The sequence below is a fragment of the Salmo trutta genome, chromosome 39, assembly GCF_901001165.1.
Source record: "Salmo trutta chromosome 39, fSalTru1.1, whole genome shotgun sequence".
Taxonomy (NCBI): domain Eukaryota; kingdom Metazoa; phylum Chordata; class Actinopteri; order Salmoniformes; family Salmonidae; genus Salmo; species Salmo trutta.
The window spans coordinates 1,322,020-1,348,864 of NC_042995.1; the positions used below are offsets into that span (position 1 = coordinate 1,322,020).

General features: G+C 47.3%; 1 protein-coding gene across 1 annotated transcript in view; it reads left to right on the top strand.

Moving 5' to 3' along the window:
- LOC115179194 (receptor tyrosine-protein kinase erbB-4) overlaps positions 1 to 25,398 on the top strand; it is a gene marked incomplete at its 3' end in the record, with an annotated part of 440,193 nt that extends 414,795 nt beyond the window's left edge. The window contains 6 exon segments of the mRNA XM_029740562.1: positions 10,319 to 10,453; positions 12,919 to 12,984; positions 13,800 to 13,918; positions 15,256 to 15,397; positions 16,140 to 16,253; positions 25,272 to 25,398. Of these exon segments, the coding sequence (XP_029596422.1) occupies positions 10,319 to 10,453; positions 12,919 to 12,984; positions 13,800 to 13,918; positions 15,256 to 15,397; positions 16,140 to 16,253; positions 25,272 to 25,398 (703 nt within the window).
- Between the last annotated feature and the right edge of the window lie 1,447 nt (positions 25,399 to 26,845).

Sequence of the window (26,845 nt, forward strand, 5' to 3'; positions counted from 1 at the left end):
GTGGAGCTGTTACAGGTTGCACCGGACTGGTGACACGCTCTTCAGGGCGAGTGCGGGGAGCTGGCACAGGACGTAACGGACTCAGGAGGCGCACTGGCGGCCTGGTACGTGGAGCCGGCACAGGTGGCACCGGACTGTTGACACGCACTTCACGGAGGGTGCGGGGAGCTGGCACAGGACGTACCGGACTGGGGAGGCGCACTGGAGGCCTGGTGCATGGAGCCGGCACAGGTGACACCGGACTGGTGACACGCACTTCAGGGCGAGTGCGGGGAGCTGGCACAGGACGTACCGGACTCAGAAGGCGCACTGGCGGCCTGGTGCATGGAGCCGAGACAGGTGGCACCGGACTGTTGACACGCACTTCAGGGAGGGTGCGGGGAGCTGGCACAGGACGTATCGGACTGGGGAGGCGCACTGGAGGCCTGGGTCGTGGAGCCGGTACAGGTGGCACCGGACTGTTGACACGCACTTCAGGGAGGGTGCGGGGAGCTGGCACAGGACGTACCGGACTGGGGAGGCGCACTGGAGGCCTGGTGCGCGGAGCCGGCACAGGACTCACCAGACTGCTGACAGGCTCTTCAGGTTGAATGTTGTGCAGAACACACCTGCACAACATCTCTTTCCTTTCTCTCTCCTCCACCAGCTCCATCAGCTCACCGACGGTCTCTGGTTCTCTCCGTGGCTCGACCGACAGCCCTTTGTGCCCCCCCCAAAAAATTATTGGGGTTTCTGTGGCATCGGACTGAAGACACGCTCTTCAGCATGCCTGCGCTGCAGCATATTCCTTGCTAACACCTCTCTCCGGTATCCCTCATTAACTTCTATGGGCTACGTGCGGGACACAGCCAGTGAAATATCAGGGCGGCAAATTCAAAAACAACAAAATGTCCTAATTCAACTTTCTCAAACATACAACTATTTTACACCATTTTAAAGATACACTTCTCCTTGATGTAACCACATTGTCCGATTTCAAAAAGGCTTTACAGCGAAAGCAAAACACTAGATTATGTTAAAGAGAATACATAGATAAAAATAATCACACAGCCATTTTCCAAGCAAGGACATGTGTCAATAAAACCCAAAACACAGCTAAATGAAGTACTAACCTTTGACGATCTTCATCAGATGACACTCCTAGGACATTATGTTACACAATACATAATGTTCCTCAAGAGGAAGCTGACGATGGTAGGAACAGTACGAAAAACAAGCCAGAGCTCCCACCTCAGCTGTTGAATACACTGAACAGGCCTATCAATTCCACTAGGTTCGTGTTCATGGCCGACACGTCCCTAGTGTCCTGAGTGCCAAAGAAAGGCAAAAATGTGGTACTCATGAGTGCGCTGCATAGGGATGGGAGAATCTGTGGCCAGGAACATCAAAAAACAGAAATCAATGGATTACAATGCCACAAAAGGAGGGGTGAACAATTTAGACAAGCTGCAAAAGGATTCAGGAGGAGGATGCTGGTGCCCCATCCGTCCGACCCACAGAACCAACAACTCCAATACCGGAACTAAGTGTGAGTGATGTTGTTGCATGTGTGTGTGTCTGACTCTCTTACCTTGGCCTGCTGTAACTATATATGTGAGTGAGTGAGTGAGTGAGTGAGTGAGTGAGTGAGTGAGTGAGTGAGATGTAAGTAAAATTCCTGAACTAAATATTTTCATCATTCTAGATTGCAGTCGGTAGCAACAAGAATGTCACGGATCCCTCTGGAACTTTCATTGCGCACACCTGGCCCCTATTCCTACTGATTGTATTTGTATATATGTGCCCTTTGTTCACCATAGTGTTGTTGATTATTGTTACAATGTCCGTTGGTGCGGGTGAGTACCTGTGCTGTGTGTTTTGGCTTTCGTGCCCTTGTGGATTGTGTAGATGATTACGGGTCTCGTCCCGTGTGTTAATCTTTGTGCTCGTGTGTAGTTATTCGAGGTACTCCTCGCTCTTTTGTTTGAGTTTCTACCCTGTGTTTTGTATAGTGTTTGTTTGGTCTTCGTCCCTGTGCCTTTACACGGCACGCCGTAATTTGGGGTATAATAAAACAAACTATTATGCATTCCTGCACCTGTCTCCCAAATCATTGCTACCAACGTGACAGAATAATTGAACATTGAGGGAGACAGTGAGAATGGACCGTCCGACGACGCTGCGACTGGTCCGTCTGGCACCCCCGCAACTTCAGCAGCCACAACTGGCCCGTCCGACGCCGCCACAACCGGTCTGTCCGACGCCGCCACAACCGGTCTGTCCGACGCCGCCACAACCGGTCTGTCCCGACGCCGCCACAACCGGTCTGTCCGACGCCGCCACAACTGGCCCGTCTGCCGCCGCCGCCACAGCCGGTCCGTCCGACGCCGCCACAGCCGGTCGCCACCACAGCCGGTCCGTCCGACGCCACTTCTACTGGTCCGTCCAACGCCGCCGCAACTTCAGCAGCGGCAACTGGCCCATACCTTTACACGGCACGCCGTAATTTGGGGTATAATAACAAACCCTATTATGCATTCCTGCACCTGTCTCCCAAATCATTGTTACCAAAGTGACAAAGAAGAAGCACTGTGATGTGTGTGGACCCAAAAAGGACAGGAAGACAAAGTAATACATTTGCAACACAAATACAGTAAACCTCTGTCTGGCCTTAATTTGTGTTCAATGGGGCTCATATATAATTTCCATAAAATACTATGTGTAAAATTTGACCTTCCAATTTGTTCAGTTCTTTTTGAAATTTTTTAATTTTTTTATTTAACCTTTATTTAAATAGTTTAACTTTTGTTTACAAAAAAAACAAATTTTATCAACAACAAAATAACGAATAGGGCTTTTATTGATCATGTGATCTAGCAGAGGTAAATATTAACCATAGATGCTGTCTATATTGCTTGTAATTGATATAAGTCAACGTCTAAGTATGAAGTATCTTTATGGCTGTATTGTTTTAAAAACCCAATAATGTTGTGGGACCATCAGAACATTAGGTGAATAACAAAAACATGGCCACCACACATGGGTTAAGATAACGTGATCCTAACGTATGCCACATAGCCACACACAAAGAATATAATCATCTAGAACCTCTTCATTTATTTGTGTTCTGGGATTTCAAAGGATAACAAGTGGTTGGAAGCAACCCCTCATTCAACAGCCAATGAATAATGTCCTTTGAAGCTCTGAATGCCCATGGCCTTACATCGTCCAATTAGGCGGGATCTGAGAGAAACGCCTGCTGCTGATTCGCTCCCTCAATCCCATCTCTAATGGCCTGTCTCTCATAGATCCCTATGGAATCCACATTGGTCATGTAGGATGCAGCAACTCAATGTCCTCAACAGCCCTGTACAGTAATGTACTGTAAACATCCATCAGGAAGGTCAAATAATGTTCACTGCAAGCAGGTAGACAGTGAATGGATGGTCTGGGGTGTTCGAGGCTCTCCATGATTCCTCTCTCTATCCTTTCTTTCTTTCTCTCTCTCCCTCTCCCCTCCCTCCCCCTCTCTGTCTCTCACACTTTCTCTCTCTCTCCTCCCCCTCTCTCTCTCTCTTTCACACTCTCTCCCTCTCCCCTCCCTCCCTCCCCCTCTCTCTCTTTCACACTCTCTCTCTCTCCCTCTCCCCTCCCTCCCTCCCCCTCTCTCTCTTTCACACTCTCTCTTTCTCTCCCTCTCCCCTCCCTCCCCCTCTCTCGCTCTCCAAGGTGATGGGTTTTACAACTACCTCGTTAATCAGCGATGGTATGAGGCGGCGCTCACCCCCAAAGAAGAGCTGGCCATAGAGCACGCCATTTTAATGGATAGATCGTAACAGGAGGGCGTACAGTGAGTACTGCCCCGTCAATTCCCTAGGAGTTACCGTCCCGGCCCCATGGACAGAGAAATGGAGACTTTCAGAGTTCCTCACTATCTCGCCCTCAGACTCTTCAAACTGTTTCTGTACAGTGAAAGGATACTATTTTGTCATTGACTAATGGGCTGCTGTCATGGAGGTCCTGCACATGACTCACATCCTCTCTTCTTCCTCCTCACTGCTATCTCTGTGGTTTCTGATATTGTGTCAGATAATACTGTAGATGATCTCAGAAGACATTCATAGAATCTAAGAAGACATCCATAGAATCTAAGAAGTATTCCATAGAATATAAGAAGACGTCCATAGAATCTAAGACATTCATAGAATCTAAGAAGACATCCATAGAATATTAGAAGACAGTCATAGAATCTAAGAAGACATCCATAGAATCTTAGAAGACAGTCATAGAATCTAAGAAGACATCCATAGAATCTAAGAAGACGTCCATAGAATATTAGAAGACAGTCATTGAATCTAAGAAGACATTCATAGAATCTTAGAAGACATCCATCGAATCTAAGAAGACATCCATAGAATCTAAGAAGACATCCATAGGATCTAAGAAGACATCCATAGAATCTAAGAAGACATCCATAGAATCTTAGAAAACATCCATAGAATCTAAGAAGACAGTCATAGAATCTAAGAAGACATCCATATAATCTAAGAAGACATCCATAGAATCTTAGAAGACGTCCATAGAATCTAAGAAGACATCCATAGAATCTTAGAAGTCATCCAGAGTAAGCATATTTCTGTGAGGACAATGTGATGGAGAAGTTCTCCCAGCATCAACAATCCAGGGAGAATCTAATCAACATACTTTTGCCACAATCCTGAACATCCTCCTGACTATTCTCCATTGAATCACATTCTATTATTGAATAAGAGACAAATACCATGAATATCTAGGCTCCATACATACCATTGTAATTGGTACAGAATGTTCTCTTATAACAGTCTGATACATTTACATGTAAAACATCCCTTTGATAAAATCGTGCTTTGTGCGAGGCGATATTAGTAGATGAAATTGCAATGATAGACCATCCCCCGGCGAGGGAGACCGCCGGCATGTCAAATACTTTGAAGAAAATTGAGTTTATCTTTATCCACGGGAGAGTTCCTTGTTTCAATCACGCCATTTCCTTCATAATGATTAGCTTCCCCCACTTCGCCACATTTCTGAATATCTGAATACGCCTCATCTTTATATTTTCATATGCTGCTAATCTGTTCAGAGACTATAATATACTGGTGGAGCATGTTTCCTAATCCGGCCCAATCTGGATTATAAATTCTGATTCTTTTCATTAACTATGACAAGGGTGTTCCCAGAACCAGGGGTCATCATGGATGACACACACACACACACACACACACACACACACACACACACACACACACACACACACACACACACACACACACACACACACACATAGAGATGTGTGCATGCACACACACACACACGCACTCACACACACACACAGAGATGTGTGCATGCACACACGCACGCACTCACACACACACATAGAGATGTGTGCATGCACACACACACACACACACACACACACACACACACACACACACACACACACACACACAAACTCTACTGTTATCTTGATATTCATCCAGAGAGGAACTACATGATTGATTTGAGTCCAAATCCTGTAATTGACTTGCACATTGTCATATAAAGACAGTGAAATATGTAAGGGATTCCAGATTGTTCTGGTTCTCTATGCAGACATCTGGTGAGGGCTATAACCCTTCGACAGAAACATATTATTGCTATTAGTGAAATACCGTAAGAGGGGGTTTGACCCAAAGCCTTCCTTTATCCGCTGTGTGTCCTTCTTTCTGTATCTGGAGTAGGTCACGGGGGAAAATGGCATTTTCTAGGAATTCATTGAGTGAGGATATCAAATCAAATCAAATTTATTTATATAGCCCTTCGTATATCAGCTGAAATCTCAAAGTGCTGTACAGAAACCCAGCCTAAATCCCCAAACAGCAAGCAATGCATGTGAAAGAGGCACGGTGGCTAGGAAAAACTCCCTAGGAAAAACTCCCTAGAAAGGCCAAAAACCCAGGAAGAAACCTAGAGAGGAACCAGGCTATGAGGGGTGGCCAGTCCTCTTCTGGCTGTGCCGGGTGGATATTATAACAGAACATGGTCAAGATGTTAAAATGTTCATAAATGACCAGCATGGTCAAATAATAATAATCATTGTAGTTGTCGAGGGTGCAACAAGCACGTCCGGTGAACAGGTCAGGGTTCCGTAGCCGCAGGCAGAACAGTTGAAACTGGAGCAGCAGCATGGCCAGGTGGACTGGGGACAGCAAGGAGTCATCATGCCAGGTAGTCCCGAGGCATGGTCCTAGGGCTCAGGTCCTCCGAGAGAAAGAAAGAAAGAGAGAAAGAGAGAATTAGAGAGAGCATATTTAAATTCACACAGGACACCGGATAGGACAAGAGAATACTCCAGATGAAACAGACTGACCCTAGCCCCCCGGCACATAAACTACTGCAGCATAAATACTGCAGGCTGAGACAGGAGGGATCAGAAGACACTGTGGCCCCATCCGATGATACCCCCGGACAGGGCCAAACAGGCAGGATATAGCCCCACCCACTTTGCCAAAGCACAGCCCCCACACCACTAGAGGGATGTCTACAACCACTAACTTACCGTCCGAAGACAAGGCAGAGTATAGCCCACAAAAATCTCCGCCATGGCACAACCCAAGGGGGGGGCGCCAACCCAGACAGGAAGACCACGTCAGTGACTCAACCCACTCAAGTGACGCACCCCTCCCATGGACGGCATGGAAGAACACCAGTAAGTCAGTGACTCAGCCCCTGTAATAGGGTTAGAGGCAGAGAATCCCAGTGGAAAGAGGGGAACCGGCAAGGCAGAGACAGCAAGGGCGGTTCGTTGCTCCAGCCTTTCCGTTCACCTTCACACTCCTGGGCCAGACTACACTTAATCATAGGACCTACTGAAGAGATAAGTCTTCAGTAAAGACTTAAAGGTTGAGACTGAGTCTGCGTCTCTCACATGGGTAGGTAGACCATTCCATAAAAATGGAGCTCTATAGGAGAAAGCCCTACCTCCAGCCGTTTGCTTAAATTCTAGGGACAATTAGGAGGCCTGCGTCTTGTGACCGTAGCGTACGTGTAGGTATGTACGGCAGGACCAAATCGGAAAGATAGGTAGGAGCAAGCCCATGTAATGCTTTGTAGGTTAGCAGTAAAACCTTGAAATCAGCCCTTGCCTTAACAGGAAGCCAGTGTAGGGAGGCTAGCACTGGAGTAATATGATCAAATTTTTTGGTTCTAGTCAGGATTCTAGCAGCCGTATTTAGCACTAACTGAAGTTTGTTTAGTGCTTTATCCGGGTAGCCGGAAAGTAGAGCATTGCAGTAGTCCAGCCTAGAAGTAACAAAAGCATGGATTAATTTTTCTGCGTCATTTTTGGACAGAAAGTTTCTGATTTTTGCAATGTTACGTAGATGGAAAAAAGCTGTCTTTGAAACAGTCTTGATATGTTCTTCAAAAGAGAGATCAGGGTCCAGAGTAACACCGAGGTCCTTCACAGTTTTATTTGAGACGACTGTACAACCATCCAGATTAATTGTCAGATTGAACAGAAGATCTCTTTGTTTCTTGGGACCTAGAACAAGCATCTCTGTTTTGTCCGAGTTTAAAAGTAGAAAGTTTGCAGCCATCCACTTCCTTATGTCTGAAACACAGGCTTCTAGCGAGGGCAATTTTGGAGCTTCACCATGTTTCATTGAAATGTACAGCTGTGTGTCATCCGCATAGCAGTGAAATTTAACATTATGTTTTCGAATGACATCCCCAAGAGGTAAAATATATAGTGAAAACAATAGTGGTCCTAAAACGGAACCTTGAGGAACACCGAAATGTACAATTGATTTGTCAGAAGACAAACCATTCACAGAGACAAACTGATATCTTTCCGACAGATAAGATCTAAACCAGGCCAGAACTTGTCCATGTAGACCAATTTGGGTTTCCAATCTCTCCAAAAGAATGTGGTGATCGATGGTATCAAAAGCGGCACTAAGATCTAGGAGCACGAGGACAGATGCAGAGCCTCGGTCTGACGTCATTAAAAGGTCATTTACCACCTTCACAAGTGCAGTCTCAGTGCTATGATGGGGTCTAAAACCAGACTGAAGCGTTTCGTATACATTGTTTGTCTTCAGGAAGGCAGTGAGTTGCTGTGCAACAGCTTTTTCTAAAATTTTTGAGAGGAATGGAAGATTCGATATAGGCCGATAGTTTTTTATAATTTCTGGGTCAAGATTCGGCTTTTTCAAGAGAGGCTTTATTACTGCCACTTTTAGTGAGCTTGGTACACATCCGGTGGATAGAGAGCCGTTTATTATGTTCAACATAGGAGGGCCAAGCACAGGAAGCAGCTCTTTCAGTAGTTTAGTTGGAATAGGGTCCAGTATGCAGCTTGAGGGTTTGGAGGCCATGATTATTTTCATCATTGTGTCAAGAGATATAGTACTAAAACACTTTAGTATCTCCCTTGAGCCAAGGTCCTGGCAGAGTTGTGCAGACTCAGGACAATGGAGCTTTGGAGGAATACCCAGATTTAAAGAGGAGTCCGTAATTTGCTTTCTAATGATCATGATCTTTTCCTCAAAGAAGTTCATAAATGTATTACTGCTGAAGTGAAAGCCATCCTCCATTTGCGAATGCTGCTTTTTAGCTAGCTTTGCGACAGTATCAAAAAGAAATTTCGGATTGTTCTTATTTTCCTCAATTAAGTTGGAAAAATAGGATGATCGAGCAGCAGTGAGGGCTCTTCGATACTGCACGGTACTGTCTTTCCAAGCTAGTCGGAAGACTTCCAGTTTGGTGTGGCGCCATTTCCGTTCCAATTTTCTGGAAGCTTGCTTCAGAGCTCGTGTATTTTCTGTATACCAGGGAGCTAGTTTCTTATGACAGATGTTTTTAATTTTTAGGGGTGCAACTGCATCTAGGGTATTGCGCAAGGTTAAATTGAGTTCCTCGGTTAGGTGGTTAACTGATTTTTGTCCTCTGACGTCCTTGGGTAGGCAGAGGGAGTCTGGAAGGGCATCAAGGAATCTTTGGGTTGTCTGAGAATTTATAGCACGACTTTTAATGCTCCTTGGTTGGGGTCTGAGCAGATTATTTGTTGCAATTGGAAACGCAATAAAATGGTGGTCTGATAATCCAGGATTATGAGGAAAAACATTAAGATCCACAACATTTATTCCATGGGACAAAACTAGGTCCAAAGTATGACTGTGGCAGTGAGTAGGTCCTGAGACATGTTGGACAAAACCCACTGAGTCGATGATGGCTCCGAAAGCCTTTTGGAGTGGGTCTGTGGACTTTTCCATGTGAATGTTAAAGTCACCAAAAATTAGAATATTATCTGCTATGACTACAAGATCCGATAGGAATTCAGGGAACTCAGTGAGGAACACTGCATATGGCCCAGGAGGCCTGTAAACAGTAGCTATAAAAAGTGAGTGAGTAGGCTGCATAGATTTCATGACTAGAAGCTCAAAAGACGAAAACGTCATTGTTTTTTTTTTTTGTAAATTGAAATTTGCTATCGTAAATGTTAGCATAAGTACAACGACTGCAATTAGAAGGCATCATGTTAATGTTACTTAGCTTCGGCTGTTTGAAGTCCTGACGAACCATGTCCAGATAAAACCTCCGGAGTAAGAAAGTTGAATGAAAAAAGTTGAGTGAGGGTGAAAAGTAAAAATATACGGTAATGAAAAAGTAAAAACCGTTAGGTAGCAAAGTAAGATCGGCAACAAAAACGCACCGCAGCGTAAACAAGTCACCAACACGCACATGCACACACACACACACACACACACACACACACACACACACACACACACACACACACACACACACACACACACACACACACACACACACACACAGACTTGTTTATGTCTCTTTGTAGATGGAGGGGAAGCTTTGTAGATGTAGCATGAAAGCATATCAACAATGGACGCCTTTCAGAAGCGACAGTAAACACTACACAACAGGATGGAGCAGTCTAGTGAATACTGCTGGAGGGTAGGCCTGCATACCTGGCCTTATCACAACAACATGTTTACCTTTTCACATTGAGTCAATAGTTTTCATCTGCAGGGATTCGAAATAAAGAAATGCATAGCATGTTCAGGAAAGGTCAGGGGTAACCTTCATGCATTGATGTTCTGCTCTAACATGTACATACATACATACATACATACGTACACAAACAAGAGCACACACACACACATATAGTACATACACCAACACACACATACACACACACACACACACACACACACACACACACACACACACACACACACACACATATGTTAATGGTTATGTGCTTATTATGTGTATACATGTGTCCTTCTCTGCACAGAGATCCTGAACGGGGGGGTTTATGTTGACCAGAACAAGTTCCTGTGCCACGCCGACACCATCCACTGGAGAGACATCATCAAGAACCCCCAAGCTGAGCTCTTGGTGGTACCGTCCAACAACAGTGGCCTTGGATGTGAGTATGGGGAGAAACCACAATGCTGAGAGGGAGGGGTGGTCGAGGTGCTGATAAAAATATTGAGGGATGCTTCTCTAAACTTCCAAGGTGCACACTATATACACACACACCGTCACACCTTCACACCTTCACACGCTTACATGATTCCTCAGTTTCATACAAATGATATTGTTAAAATGTTCCTTTGTTTGTATCCTTTTTCTCTGTTTTGCTGAAGGTGAGTTGGAAGCAGCATCACAATAGATCAGTGATTAAACACATGGAGGTGGTTGGGTTGTGTTGCTATGCAGCCAGGCCCATGGTGATGCTGTCTCAGCTGCACATAAAGCTCACTAAAGCTGACAGCCAGCTCCTTTGAAAGTGTTTGGAACACTGATATGGCTGCTGGCCATTGTGTGTCAAAACACATCGCCATTTTAGTTCCAAGTCCACTCCCCCAAACCTTCTCCACATTTTCAATTTGTTTTCCCCTCCCTTGTATGCCAAGGAAAAGTGAGGGCATGATATGCATTCAATATCAGTGTAGAAAATGTCACTGAATGTCACAGTAACCACTAAAAACAGCACGTATGACCACGAAATGTCACACAACGCTCGACTGAGCATGTAGTTTCTCCCCACAAGGTGTCCTTCACTATCATGTCTGTTTGAGATGTTAGAAGAAGAAGAAGAAAAAGAAGAGAGGACAGAGGAGAGGACAGAGGAGAGGACAGAGGAGAGGACAGAGGAGAGGACAGAGGAGAGGACAGAGGAGAGGACAGAGGAGAGGACAGAGGATAGGACAGAAGAGAGGACAGATAAGAGGACAGATGAGAGGACAGATAAGATGACAGAGAGGACAAAAGAGAGCATAGAAGAGAGGACAGATAAGAAGATAGAGGAGAGGACAGAGGAGAGGACAGAGGAGAGGACAGAGGAGAGGACAGAGGAGAGGACAGATGAGAGGACAGATGAGAGGACAGAGGAGAGGACAGAGGAGAGGACAGAGGAGAGGACAGAGGAGAGGACAGAGGAGAGGACAGAGGAGAGGACAGAAGAGAGGACAGAGGAGAGGGAGTATAAGACAATAAGATTTGGCATAAAATGAGAGAGTGGCTCGGCGTGTGTAGGAGCCCAGGTTGCCAGATTGAGGGCTTTCTTTGAGGTTGCCAGATTGGGTCGCTATTTAACATAATCATTTTTGGAGTGAGCGAGGCGTAATTTCACAGGCAGGCAGGGGGCCAAGGGTGACATTCACTCAGCCCTCCACTTCAGCATGTAATTACCACACAGTCAATTAAAGCCTGATGATGACAGGCCCATTCACGCTCACTGACGGTGGGCTATGATAACTGTTATGTGTCATGTCCCCACTTTTTGCCTGAGAGAGATGACTTGACTGGGGAGTGGATCCTTGTCCCTCATACTTACTATAGACCCAGAGAGAGCCAGCTAGAACAATGAGAGCACACTCACCCACTCTCAGAGCACATTCACCCACTCCCTGAGCACACTCACCCACTCTCAGAGCAAACTCACCCACACTCAGAGCACATTCACCCACTCTCAGAGCACACTCACCCACTCTCAGAGCACATTCACGCACACTCAGAGCACACTCACCCACTCTCAGAGTACACTCACCCACTCTCAGAGCACACTCACCCACTCTCAGAGCCCACTCACCCAGTCTGAGCACATTCACCCACTCTCAGAGTACACTCACCCACTCTCAGAGCACATTCACCCACTCTCAGAGTACAGTCACCCACTCTCAGAGCACACTCACCCACTCTCAGAGTACACTCACCCACTCTCAGAGTACACTCACCCACTCTCAGAGCACACTCACCCACTCTCAGAGTACACTCACCCACTCTCAGAGTACACTCACCCACTCTGAGTACACTCACCCACTCTCAGAGCACACTCACCCACTCTCAGAGTACACGCACCCACACTCAGAGCACACTCACCCACTCTCAGAGCACATCCACCCACTCTCAGATTACACTCACCCACTCTCAGAGCACATTCACCCACACTCAGAGCACATCCACCCACTCTCAGATTACACTCACCCACTCTCAGAGCACATTCACCCACTCTCAGAGTACAGTCACCCACTCTCAGAGCACACTCACCCACTCTCAGAGTACATTCACCCACTCTGAGTACACTCACCCACTCTCAGAGTACACTCACCCACTCACTGAAAGTGGGTGTGTGTGGGGGTGGTTTCTGAGAAAGGGTTTGTTTAGGGGTGAACGGTTAGCGAGTGGTGAGAGGATGTTTGTGGGTGGCAGGATGGAGGATGGAGGTTTGTGTGTGTGTGTGTGTGTGTGTGTGTGTGTGTGTGTGTGTGTGTGTGTGTGTGTGTGTGTGTGTGTGTGTGTGTGTGTGTGTGTGTGTGTGTTTGTGTGGATGGTTATCTGACATGTTGTGTGTGTGTGTGTGTGTGTGTGTGTGTGTGTGGTCCGCAGGCAAACGATGTCATCGCTCTTGTAACGGACGCTGCTGGGGCCATCAGGACGATCAGTGCCAAAGCTGTACGTATTATACACACACACACACACACACACACACACACACACACACACACACACACACACACACACACACACACACACACACACACACACACACAAGGTCAGAGAGAGCAAGAGAGAGAGAACAAAGAGAGAGAGCGAGAAAGAGAGAGAAACAGAGAGACCGAAACAAAGAGAAAGAGAGAGGAGAGAGAGAAACAGAAAGAGAGAGAGAGAACAAGAGAGAAACAGAGACAGAAACAGAGAGAGAGAAACAAAGAGGAGAGAAAAAGAGAGAGATAAACAGAAAGAGAGAGAGAGAAACAGAGAGAGAGAAACAAAGAGAAAGAGAGAAAGAACGAGAGAAACAGAGAGAGATCAAGTAACACTGTAACACTCCTCTGTGTAATGACAGGGTGAACTCCAGTCGTCATAGACAACCATAGAGAGTGATTGGTCTTTTCTGTGCGGTTCCTCAGTCAGAATAAGAGAGCTAAGAGCTCCTCAGCTTTCTGTCCTACCGCTTCATTATGTTCCCACACAGAGGGACAGGAAGTGAGCACTTAAACACAAGGCGTTGACAACCCAGAATTATTATGCCACTGTGTGAAGTGTGTGTGTGTTGTTGGGATCCTCCTCTCTTCTCAACAGGGTATAAACCCAGTGTCATAAAACAGGGGTGTAGGGATTGATTTAGCATTGACCACATTCCATTTCAGGCATTTTCTATGGAGAGCTATAACTTACACTATATAACTGGCAGTGCATTGTGTGTGTGTGCGTGTGCGTGTGTGCGTATACCTGTGCCAGTAATGTAAACCCTGTGCTCTCCACAGTGACCAAGACTGTGTGTGCTGAGCAGTGTGATGGCCGTTGCTTCGGCCCCTACGTCAGTAACTGCTGCCACAAGGAGTGTGCTGGAGGCTGCTCGGGACCCAAGGACACAGACTGCTTCGTAAGTGGACACACACACACACACACACACAAACACACACACACACACACACAGATGCCCGGCACATACACACAGACACCAACAGACAGTTATCCACAGTTAACCCCCCTCACACACACAAACACACACACACATTACTCTCCCAACATAACAACAGAATTCACACAAATTCTCTAATTCCCCAGTTACTGAAAGACACATCTCTGTGTGTTTAATAGACTGTAGAAGTCTACTGGCTCCTCCTCAGATGAAACAACCAAATGGCTAATTTATTATTCTAATTATGATCCTTCATCCCCTAATATTTTCTGTTCATTTAATGAAGGTATGTTTTCTACTAACAGAGCGATATTACAGTTGTAACTTATAGAGCCTTATCCAATTCAATTACTAGTCGCTATTACAGGTCGCAAACATTGACGACAGACAAGTTCACAGTTTTATGAGAAAAACATTTCACCATTTAGGCTTTGGATCAATGGCTTCTATTTGACTCATAGTTGACTCATATATGGTGTGTCTGGAGGCTTGGAGGATAAGAGTGTTTTGGCTGCAGATCCAGTATGACCTGAAGGATAAGAGTGTTTTGGCTGCAGATCCAGAATGACCTGGAGGATAAGAGTGTTTTGGCTGCAGATACAGAATGACCTGGAGGATAAGAGTGTTTTGGCTGCAGATACAGTATGACCTGGAGGATAAGAGTGTTTTGGCTGCAGATCCAGTATGACCTGGAGGATTAGAGTGTTTTGGCTGCAGATCCAGAATGACCTGTAGGATAAGAGTGTTTTGGCTGCAGTTACAGTATGACCTGGAGGATAAGAGTGTTTTGGCTGCAGATCCAGTATGACCTGGAGGATAAGAGTGTTTTAGCTGCAGTTACAGTATGACCTGGAGGATAAGAGTGTTTTGGCTGCAGATACAGTATGACCTGGAGGATAGGAGTGTTTTGGCTGCAGATACAGTTTGACCTGGAGGATAAGAGTGTTTTGACCTGTATACTGTAATATGATTAAACCTGGCTAAAAACGACTGATCATGTAGTAAACAGTAAACAGTGGTGTGTTCTTGTGTTCCTCAGGGCTCAATCCCATCTAACCCACCTTGTAGTATTTATATAATAGCTCTGTATCCCACTGTGAAGTAAAATCACCATATGGTTTAGGGTAGTCTGTTGTAAAACGTACCACTACCGGGTAGACTGCTCTAACACGTACATGCTTCCACATTTCTAAACAAAGACCATATCAATGTACATTACTGTGGCTGGTTCAAGGGAGTCCTACCCCACGCTCCTATACCCTCAGACTGTGTGCATGTTCCTAATGTTTCCTCTCCAGGCCTGCACCAACTTCAACGACAGCGGGGCGTGTGTGACCCAGTGCCCCCAGCCCTTTGTGTACAACCCCACCACCTTCCAGCTGGAATCCAACCCACGGGCCAAGTACACCTATGGATCCTTCTGTGTGGAGAAGTGTCCCCGTAAGAACTGGTTACCTGACCCACACCATCTAGGACAGCCCTGTGGAAGAGTTTCTGCATCGTGTAGAGTAATGTTATACACAACCATCTAGGACAGCCCTGTGGAAGAGTTTCTGTAACGTGTAGAGTAAAGTTATACACAACCATCTAGGACAGCCCTGTGGAAGAGTTTCTGCATCGTGTAGAGTAATGTTATACACAACCATCTAGGACAGCCCTGTGGAAGAGTTTCTGCATCGTGTAGAGTAATGTTATACACAACCATCTAGGACAGCCCTGTGGAAGAGTTTCTGCAACGTGTAAAGTTATACACAACCATCTAGGACAGCCCTGTGGAAGAGTTTCTGTAACGTGTAGAGTAAAGTTATACACAACCATCTAGGACAGCCCTGTGGAAGGGTTTCTGCATCGTGTAGAGTAAAGTTATACACAACCATCTAGGAGAGCCCTGTGGAAGAGTTTCTGCATCGTGTAGAGTAAAGTTATACACAACCATCTAGGACAGCCCTGTGGAAGGGTTTCTGCAACGTGTAAAGTTATACACAACCATCTAGGACAGCCCTGTGGAAGAGTTTCTGTAACGTGTAGAGTAAAGTTATACACAACCATCTAGGACAGCCCTGTGGAAGGGTTTCTGCATCGTGTAGAGTAAAGTTATACACAACCATCTAGGAGAGCCCTGTGGAAGGGTTTCTGCATTGTGTAGAGTAAAGTTAGTGTATATCTGTGTGTTGTGTCCCAGATAACTTTGTGGTGGACCACAGCTCCTGTGTGAGGGCTTGTCCCAGCAACAAGATGGAAGTGGAGGAGAACCGCATCAAGATGTGCATCCCCTGCACTGACATCTGTCCCAAAGGTACCACATACTGTACCACGATAATGACATCTGTCCCAAAGGTACCACATACAGTACCCCCATAATGACATCTGTCCCAAAGGTACCCACATACTGTACCACCATAATGACATCTGTCCCAAAGGTACCCACATACTGTACCACCATAATGACATCTGTCCCAAAGGTACCCACATACTGTACCACCATAATGATATCTGTCCCAAAGGTACCCACATACTGTACCACGATAATGACATCTGTCCCAAAGGTACCCCATAATGACATCTGTCCCAAAGGTATCCCCATACTGTACCACCATAATGACATCTGTCCCAAAGGTACCCCCATAATGACATCTGTCCCAAAGGTACCCACATACTGTACCACAATATTGATATCTGTCCCAAAGGTACCACATACTGTACCACCATAATGACATCTGACCCATAGGTACCACATACTGTACCACCATAATGACATGTGTCCCAAAGGTACTCACATACTGTACCCCCATAATGACATCTGTCCCAAAGGTACTCACATACTGTACCACCATAATGACATCTGTCCCAAAGGTACCCCCATAATCACATCTGTCCCAAAGGTATCCACATACTGGACCCCCATAATTACATCTGTCCCAAAGGTACCACATACTGTACCCCCATAATGACATCTGTCCCAAAGGTACCACATGCTGTATCCCCATAATGATATCTGTCCCAAAGGTACCACATACTTTACCCCCATAATGACATCTGTCCCAAAGGTACCCCCATAATTACATCTGTCCCAAAGGTATCCACATACTGGAACCCCATAATGACATCTGTCCCAAAGGTACCACATGCTGTATCCCCATAATGATATCTGTCCCAAAGGTACCACATACAGTACTCCCATAATGCATCTGTCCCAAAGGTACCACATACAGTACTCCCATAATGACATCTTTCCCAAAGGTACCACATATTGTACCCCCATAACTCATCTGTCCCAAAGGTACCACATACTGTACCCCTATAATGACATCTGTCCCAAACATACCAAATTCGTTACCCCCATAATTACATCTGTCCCAAAGGTACCACATACTGTACCCCATAATGACATCTGGCCAAAAGGTACCACATACTGTACCCCATAATGACATCTGTCCCAAAGGTACCACATACTGTACCCCCCATTCTGACATCTGTCCCAAAGGTACCACACACTGTACCCCCAAAATGACATCTGTCCCAAAGGTACCCACATACTGTACCCCCATAATGACATCTGTCCTAAAGGTACCACATACTGTACCCCCATAATGATAACTGTCCCAAAGGTACCCCCATAATGACGTCTGTCCCAATGGTTTCCACATACAGTACTCCCATAATGACATCTGTCCCAAATGTACCCACATACTGTACCACCATAATGACATCTGTCCCAAAGGTACCACATACAGTACTCCCATAATGACATCTGTTCCTAAAGGTACCACATACTGTACCACGATAATGACATCTGTCCCAAAGGTACCATATACTGTACCCCCATAATGACGTCTGTCCCAAAGGTACCACATACTGTACCCCCCTAATGACATCTGTTCCAAAGGTACCATATACTGTACCCTCATAATGACATCTGTCCCAAAGGTACCACATACTGTACCCCCATAATGATATCTGTCCCAAAGGTATCCCCATAATATATCTGACCCAAAGGTCCCACTTACTGTATCCCCATAATGACATATTTTCCAAAGGTACCCCCGTAATGACATCTGACCCATAGGTACCACATACTGTACCCCCCATAATTCATCTGTCCCAAAGGTACCCACATACTGTACCCCCATAATGACATCTGTCCCAAAGGTACCACATACTGTACCCCCCATAATGCATCTGTCCCAAAGGTACCCACATACTGTACCCCCCATAATGACATCTGTCCCAAAGGTACCACATACTGTACCCCCCATAATGCATCTGTCCCAAAGGTACCCACATACTGTACCCCCCATAATGATATCTGTCCCAAAGGTACCACATACTGTACCCCCATAATGCATCTGTCCCAAAGGTACCCACATACTGTACCCCCCATAATGATATCTGTCCCAAAGGTACCACATACTGTACCACCATAATGACATCTGACCCAAATGTACCCACATACCAGAACTCACATTTCTCCCAGTAGTACTGAACCTTTCTTAAACCTTCCCCACTTCCAGACTTATTCCACTATTCATTATTTTATGTCTGTACCACCCCTTCCATCTCTGTCTCCTAACCAATCCTGATGTCTAAACCACCCCTTACCTCCCAGCTCCTCCCATATACCACCCCTTCCCCCTCTGTCTCCTCCCATATACCACCCCTTCCATCTCTGTCTCCTCCCATATACCACCCCTTACCTCTCTGTCTCCTCCCATATACCACCCCTTCCCCCTCTGTCTCCTCCCATATACCACCCCTTACCTCTCTGTCTCCTCCCATATACCACCCCTTCCATCTCTGTCTCCTAACCAATCCTGATGTCTAAACCACCCCTTCCATCTCAGTCTCCTAACCAATCCTGATGTCTATATCACCCCTTACCTCCCAGCTCCTCCCATATACCACCCCTTCCATCTCTGTCTCCTAACCAATCCTGATGTCTATATCACCCCTTACCTCTCTGTCTCCTCCCATATACCACCCCTTCCATCTCTGTCTCCTAACCAATCCTGATGTCTAAACCACCCCTTACCTCTCTGACTCCTCCCATATACCACCCCTTACCTCTCTGTCTCCTCCCATATACCACCCCTTCCATCTCAGTCTCCTCCCATATACCACCCCTTACCTCTCTGTCTCCTCCCATATACCACCCCTTCCCCCTCTGTCTCCTCCCATATACCACCCCTTACCTCTGTCTCCTCCCATATACCACCCCTTCCCCCTCTGTCTCCTCCCATATACCACCCCTTACCTCTCTGTCTCCTAACCAATCCTGATGTCTGTACCACCCCTTCCATCTCTGTCTCCTAACCAATCCTGATGTCTAAACCACCCCTTACCTCTCTGACTCCTCCCATATACCACCCCTTACTTCCCAGCTCCTCCCATATACCACCCCTTCCCCCTCTGTCTCCTCCCATATACCACCCCTTACCTCTGTCTCCTCCCATATACCACCCCTTCCCCCTCTGTCTCCTCCCATATACCACCCCTTACCTCTCTGTCTCCTCGCATATACCACCCCTTCCATCTCTGTCTCCTAACCAATCCTGATGTCTAAACCACCCCTTACCTCTCTGACTCCTCCCATATACCACCCCTTACCTCCCAGCTCCTCCCATATACCACCCCTTACCTCTCTGACTCCTCCCATATACCACCCCTTACCTCCCAGCTCCTCCCATATACCACCCCTTCCATCTCTGTCTCCTAACCAATCCTGATGTCTAAACCACCCCTGACCTCTCTGACTCCTTCCATATACCACCCCTTACCTCTCTGTCTCCTCCCATATACCACCCCTAACCTCTCTGTCTCCTCCCATATACCACCCCTTACCTCTGTCTTCTCCCATATACCACCCCTTACCTCTCTGTCTCCTCCCATATACCACCCCTTACGTTCCTGTCTCCTCCCATATACCACCTCTTACCTCTCTGCCTCCTCCCATATACCACCCCTTACCTCTCTGTTTCCTCCCATATACCATCCTTTACCTCTCTGTCTCCTCCCATATACCACCCCTGACCTCTCTGTCTCCTCCCATATACCACCCCTGACCTCTCTGTCTCCTCCCATATACCACCCCTTCCCCCTCTGTCTCCTTCCATATACCACCCCTTACCCCTCTGTTTCCTCCCATATACCACCCCTTCCCCCTCTGTCTCCTCCCATATACCACCCCTTACCTCTCTGTCTCCTCCCATATACCACCCCTTACCTCTCTGTCTCCTCCCATATACCACCCCTAACCTCTATGTCTCCTCCCATATACCACCCCTAACCTCTATGTCTCCTCCCATATACCACCCCTGACCTCTCTGTCTTCTCCCATATACCACCCCTAACCTCTCTGTCTCCTCCCATATACCACCCCTTACCTCTCTGTCTCCTCCCATATACCACCCCTTACCTCTGTCTCCTCCCATATACCACCCCTAACCTCTCTGTCTCCTCCCATATACCACCCCTAACCTCTCTGTCTCCTCCCATATACCATCCTTTACCTCTCTGTCTCCTCCCATATACCACCCCTGACCTCTCTGTCTCCTCCCATATACCACCCCTGACCTCTCTGTCTCCTCCCATATACCACCCCTAACCTCTCTGTCTCCTCCCATATACCACCCCTAACCTCTCTGTCTCCTCCCATATACCATCCTTTACCTCTCTGTCTCCAAACCAATCCTGATGTTTATTCCACCTCTTACCTCTCTGTCTCCTCCCATATACCATCCTTTACCTCTCTGTCTCCTCCCATATACCACCCCTGACCTCTCTGTCTCCTCCCATATACCACCCCTAACCTCTCTGTCTCCTCCCATATACCACCCCTAACCTCTCTGTCTCCTCCCATATACCATCCTTTACCTCTCTGTCTCCTCCCATATACCACCCCTGACCTCTCTGTCTCCTCCCATATACCACCCCTAACCTCTCTGTCTCCTCCCATATACCACCCCTTACCTCTCTGTCTCCTCCCATATACCACCCCTAACATCTCTGTCTCCTCCCATATACATTCCTTTACCTCTCTGTCTCCTCCCATATACCACCCCTGACCTCTCTGTCTCCTTCCATATACCACCCCTTACCTCTGTCTCCTCCCATATACCACCCCTTACCTCTCTGTCTCCTCCCATATACCACCCCTTACCTCTCTGTCTCCTCCCATATACCACCCCTAACCTCTCTCTCCTCCCATATACCATCCTTTACCTCTCTGTCCCCTTCCATATACCACCCCTGACCTCTCTGTCTCCTCCCATATACCACCCCTGACCTCTCTGTCTCCAAACCAATCCTGATGTTTATTCCACCTCTTACCTCTCCCTCTCCTCCCATATACCACCCCTTACCTCTCTGTCTCCTCCCATATACCATCCTTTACCCCCCTGCCTCCTCCCATATACCACCCCTTACCTCTCTGTCTCCTCCCATATACCACCCCTTACCTCTCTGTCTCCTCACATATACCACCCCTTACCTCTCTGTCTCCTCCCATATACCACCCCTTACCTCTCTGTCTCCTCCCATATACCACCCCTGACCTCTCTGTCTCCTCCCATATACCACCCCTTACCTCTGTCTCCTCCCATATACCACCCCTTACCTCTCTGTCTCCTCCCATATACCACCCCTAACCTCCCTGTCTCCTCCCATAAACCATCCTTTACCCCCCTGTCTCCTCCCATATACCACCCCTTACCTCTCTGTCTCCTCCCATATACCACCCCTAACCTACCTGTCTCCTCAAAAATATACCACCCCTTCCCTCTCTGTCTCCTCCCATATACCACCCCTTCCCTCTCTGTCTCCTCCCATATACCACCCCTTCCCTCTCTGTCTCCTCCCATATACCACCCCTTACCTCTCTGTCTCCTCCCATATACCACCCCTTCCCTCTCTGTCTCCTCCCATATACCACCCCTTCCCTCTCTGTCTCCTCCCATATACCACCCCTTCCCTCTCTGTCTCCTCCCATATACCACCCCTTCCCTCTCTGTCTCCTCCCATATACCACCCCTTACCTCTGTCTCCTCCCATATACCACCCCTAACCTCTCTGTCTCCTCCCATATACCACCCCTAACCTCTCTGTCTCCTCCCATATACCATCCTTTACCTCTCTGTCTCCTCCCATATACCACCCCTGACCTCTCTGTCTCCTCCCATATACCACCCCTGACCTCTCTGTCTCCTCCCATATACCACCCCTAACCTCTCTGTCTCCTCCCATATACCACCCCTAACCTCTCTGTCTCCTCCCATATACCATCCTTTACCTCTCTGTCTCCAAACCAATCCTGATGTTTATTCCACCTCTTACCTCTCTGTCTCCTCCCATATACCATCCTTTACCTCTCTGTCTCCTCCCATATACCACCCCTTACCTCTCTGTCTCCTCCCATATACCACCCCTTACCTCTCTGTCTCCTCCCATATACCACCCCTTACCTCTCTGTCTCCTCCCATATACCACCCCTAACATCTCTGTCTCCTCCCATATACATTCCTTTACCTCTCTGTCTCCTCCCATATACCACCCCTGACCTCTCTGTCTCCTTCCATATACCACCCCTTACCTCTGTCTCCTCCCATATACCACCCCTTACCTCTCTGTCTCCTCCCATATACCACCCCTTACCTCTCTGTCTCCTCCCATATACCACCCCTAACCTCTCTCTCCTCCCATATACCATCCTTTACCTCTCTGTCCCCTTCCATATACCACCCCTGACCTCTCTGTCTCCTCCCATATACCACCCCTGACCTCTCTGTCTCCAAACCAATCCTGATGTTTATTCCACCTCTTACCTCTCCCTCTCCTCCCATATACCACCCCTTACCTCTCTGTCTCCTCCCATATACCATCCTTTACCCCCCTGCCTCCTCCCATATACCACCCCTTACCTCTCTGTCTCCTCCCATATACCACCCCTTACCTCTCTGTCTCCTCACATATACCACCCCTTACCTCTCTGTCTCCTCCCATATACCACCCCTTACCTCTCTGTCTCCTCCCATATACCACCCCTGACCTCTCTGTCTCCTCCCATATACCACCCCTTACCTCTGTCTCCTCCCATATACCACCCCTTACCTCTCTGTCTCCTCCCATATACCACCCCTAACCTCTCTGTCTCCTCCCATATACCATCCTTTACCTCTCTGTCTCCTCCCATATACCACCCCTGACCTCTCTGTCTCCTCCCATATACCACCCCTAACCTCTCTGTCTCCTCCCATATACCATCCTTTACCTCTCTGTCTCCTCCCATATACCACCCCTGACCTCTCTGTCTCCTCCCATATACCACCCCTAACCTCTCTGTCTCCTCCCATATACCACCCCTTACCTCTCTGTCTCCTCCCATATACCACCCCTAACATCTCTGTCTCCTCCCATATACATTCCTTACCTCTCTGTCTCCTCCCATATACCACCCCTGACCTCTCTGTCTCCTTCCATATACCACCCCTTACCTCTGTCTCCTCCCATATACCACCCCTTACCTCTCTGTCTCCTCCCATATACCACCCCTTACCTCTCTGTCTCCTCCCATATACCACCCCTAACCTCTCTCTCCTCCCATATACCATCCTTTACCTCTCTGTCTCCTTCCATATACCACCCCTGACCTCTCTGTCTCCTCCCATATACCACCCCTGACCTCTCTGTCTCCAAACCAATCCTGATGTTTATTCCACCTCTTACCTCTCCCTCTCCTCCCATATACCACCCCTTACCTCTCTGTCTCCTCCCATATACCATCCTTTACCCCCCTGTCTCCTCCCATATACCACCCCTTACCTCTCTGTCTCCTCCCATATACCACCCCTTACCTCTCTGTCTCCTCCCATATACCACCCCTGACCTCTCTGTCTCCTCCCATATACCACCCCTTACCTCTCTGTCTCCTCCCATATACCACCCCTGACCTCTCTGTCTCCTCCCATATACCACCCCTTACCTCTGTCTCCTCCCATATACCACCCCTTACCTCTCTGTCTCCTCCCATATACCACCCCTAACCTCCCTGTCTCCTCCCATATACCATCCTTTACCCCCCTGTCTCCTCCCATATACCACCCCTTACCTCTCTGTCTCCTCCCATATACCACCCCTAACCTCCCTGTCTCCTCCCATATACCACCCCTTCCCTCTCTGTCTCCTCCCATATACCACCCCTTCCCTCTCTGTCTCCTCCCATATACCACCCCTTCCCTCTCTGTATCCTCCCATATACCACCCCTTACCTCTCTGTCTCCTCCCATATACCACCCCTTCCCTCTCTGTCTCCTCCCATATACCACCCCTTCCCTCTCTGTCTCCTCCCATATACCACCCCTTCCCTCTCTGTCTCCTCCCATATACCACCCCTTCCCTCTCTGTCTCCTAACCAACCCTGATGTCTGTACCACCTCTTACCTCTCTGTCTCCTAACCAATCCTGATGTCTGTACCACCTCTTACCTCTCTGTCTCTTCTCCAATGCTGATGAATTATGTTTCTCAGGCTCAGTGCTCAGAGATATGTGTGTCTATCGATTCCACATCTCTTGATTATACTGTCAGGGGGACGGGCGGGGTAATGAGAGATGGCCCAGAGGAACTGTGGGAAATGATAACAAATTAACATTTCAGGTATTGAAATGGCTCGTATAAATCACAATCAAAAATTGGTTCCACCAGTTAACGCCAGCCATATTCATCCCGGTCAGGCCTCTGTCAGAAACACTTGGCTCTACTTCCGGCCTATAAGTGTAATTAATGCCGATGTAATGAATTCATTAGCCGGTGGGAATTGGCTCCGATTGCTATGGCCCAAATAGTACCCTATGCCCTTTGTAGTGAACTACGTTTGTCCAGAGCCCTGTGTGTTCCGTACGGGTCAAAAGTAGTGCACTACATAAGGAATAGAGTGCCATTTAGGACACTACCGTTGGCTCATGCTTTTGTAAGTCTTCCAAGTCATCAGAGCAATCTGAATGTGTTGAGCAGGGAAAAGGCCCTTGCCAATGCACCAAATAATGACTTTATAAGGAAAATGCTTGAGAGAGCATCCATCCTTGACCAGGGAACTCGGTGGTGAAAGAAATGCCAAGGTCGTTGGTAGCTACTGTATGTGTGATAGTAAAACATTTGGAACTGGAAGGAGCTTGTGACTTGGACAGAGGAATGTTGCAGAAATGTCATTGCTGTGTGTGTGTGTGTGTGTGTGTGTGTGTGTGTGTGTGTGTGTGTGTGTGTGTGTGTGTGTGTGTGTGTGTGTGTGTGTGTGTGTGTGTGTGTGTGTGTGTGTGTGTGTTCCAGTGTGTGACGGCATAGGGACTGGCAGTCTGCAGACAGCCCAGACGGTGGATGCCAGCAACATAGAGATGTTTGTCAACTGCACCAAGATCAACGGCAACCTCATCTTCCTCATCACCGGAATCAAAGGGTATGTACTGTTTATTATAAACCTAGTAGTTTGGGTCCTAGATGCTGATTGGCTGAAACAACATTCCAGCCGTGTGTATGTCAGACAATATACTAGGTGGTAGTGTCCGTTGTAAGTGTTACTTTACCTTACTCCAGGTGGTAGTGTTAGTGTCTGTTGTAAGTGTTACTTTACCTTATTCCAGCTGGTAGTGTTAGTGTCCGTTGTAAGTGTTACTTTACCTTATTCCAGCTGGTAGTGGTAGTGTCTGTTGTAAGTGTTACTTTACCTTACTCCAGCTGGTAGTGGTAGTGTCCGTTGTAAGTGTTACTTTACCTTACTCCAGGTGGTAGTGTTAGTGTCTGTTGTAAGTGTTACTTTACCTTATTCCAGCTGGTAGTGGTAGTGTCTGTTGTAAGTGTTACTTTACCTTATTCCAGCTGGTAGTGTTAGTGTCTGTTGTAAGTGTTACTTTACCTTATTCCAGCTGGTAGTGGTAGTGTCTGTTGTAAGTGTTACTTTACCTTATTCCAGGCAGTAGTGTTAGTGTCTGTTGTAACTGTTACTTTACCTTATTCCAGGCAGTAGTGTTAGTGTCTGTTGTAAGTGTTACTTTACCTTATTCCAGCTGGTAGTGTTAGTGTCTGTTGTAAGTGTTACTTTACCTTACTCCAGCTGGTAGTGGTAGTGTCTGTTGTAAGTGTTACTTTACCTTACTCCAGCTGGTAGTGTTAGTGTCTGTTGTAAGTGTTACTTTACCTTACTCCAGCTGGTAGTGGTAGTGTCTGTTGTAAGTGTTGCTTTACCTTACTCCAGCTGGTAGTGGTAGTGTCCGTTGTAAGTGTTACTTTATCTTATTCCAGGTGGTAGTGTTATTCCCCCCCCCTCCCCCTCCTCCTCCCCCACAACCACCCCTCCCCACCCCTTCCCTGACTTCCCCCACCTCCTCCCCCACCACTACCCCTTCCCACCCCTCCTCCATTGTTGGCACATAACAAAGACAAAGAACCACTCAGTTTTGCAGTCAGTGCTGAGCTTGCAGTCTGGAGCTGGGTCAAGGGAGGGTAGTCTGTCAACTAGCATGGGGGCCTCCCTTCTGAATACAACCAGGATATTTTCTCTGAGACATAGGCCTACCGTCAGCCGTACAGGCCCTGCCCCAGAGGAAGAGAGGAAGACAGGGAGAAGGCAGGGGAGATTGTCAGAACTCATTTCCCCCCGTGACCTTGCCTTGTTGCCCTGGGATGCTGTGCAGCCACCCTCGCTTCAGGCAACACGACACTACAGGACGATCTCTCATTCACACAGACTGTAGGTGGAATAGGTCAGCTCAAAGGTTCCTTGGCATGTTATGCACATGCAGACACATTCTAAAGTGGGACGCAGAGAGTTGTTTTAATCTCTCTCTCTCTCTCTTTCTCTCAATTCAATTCAATTCAATTCGCTTTATTGGCATGACGTAACAATG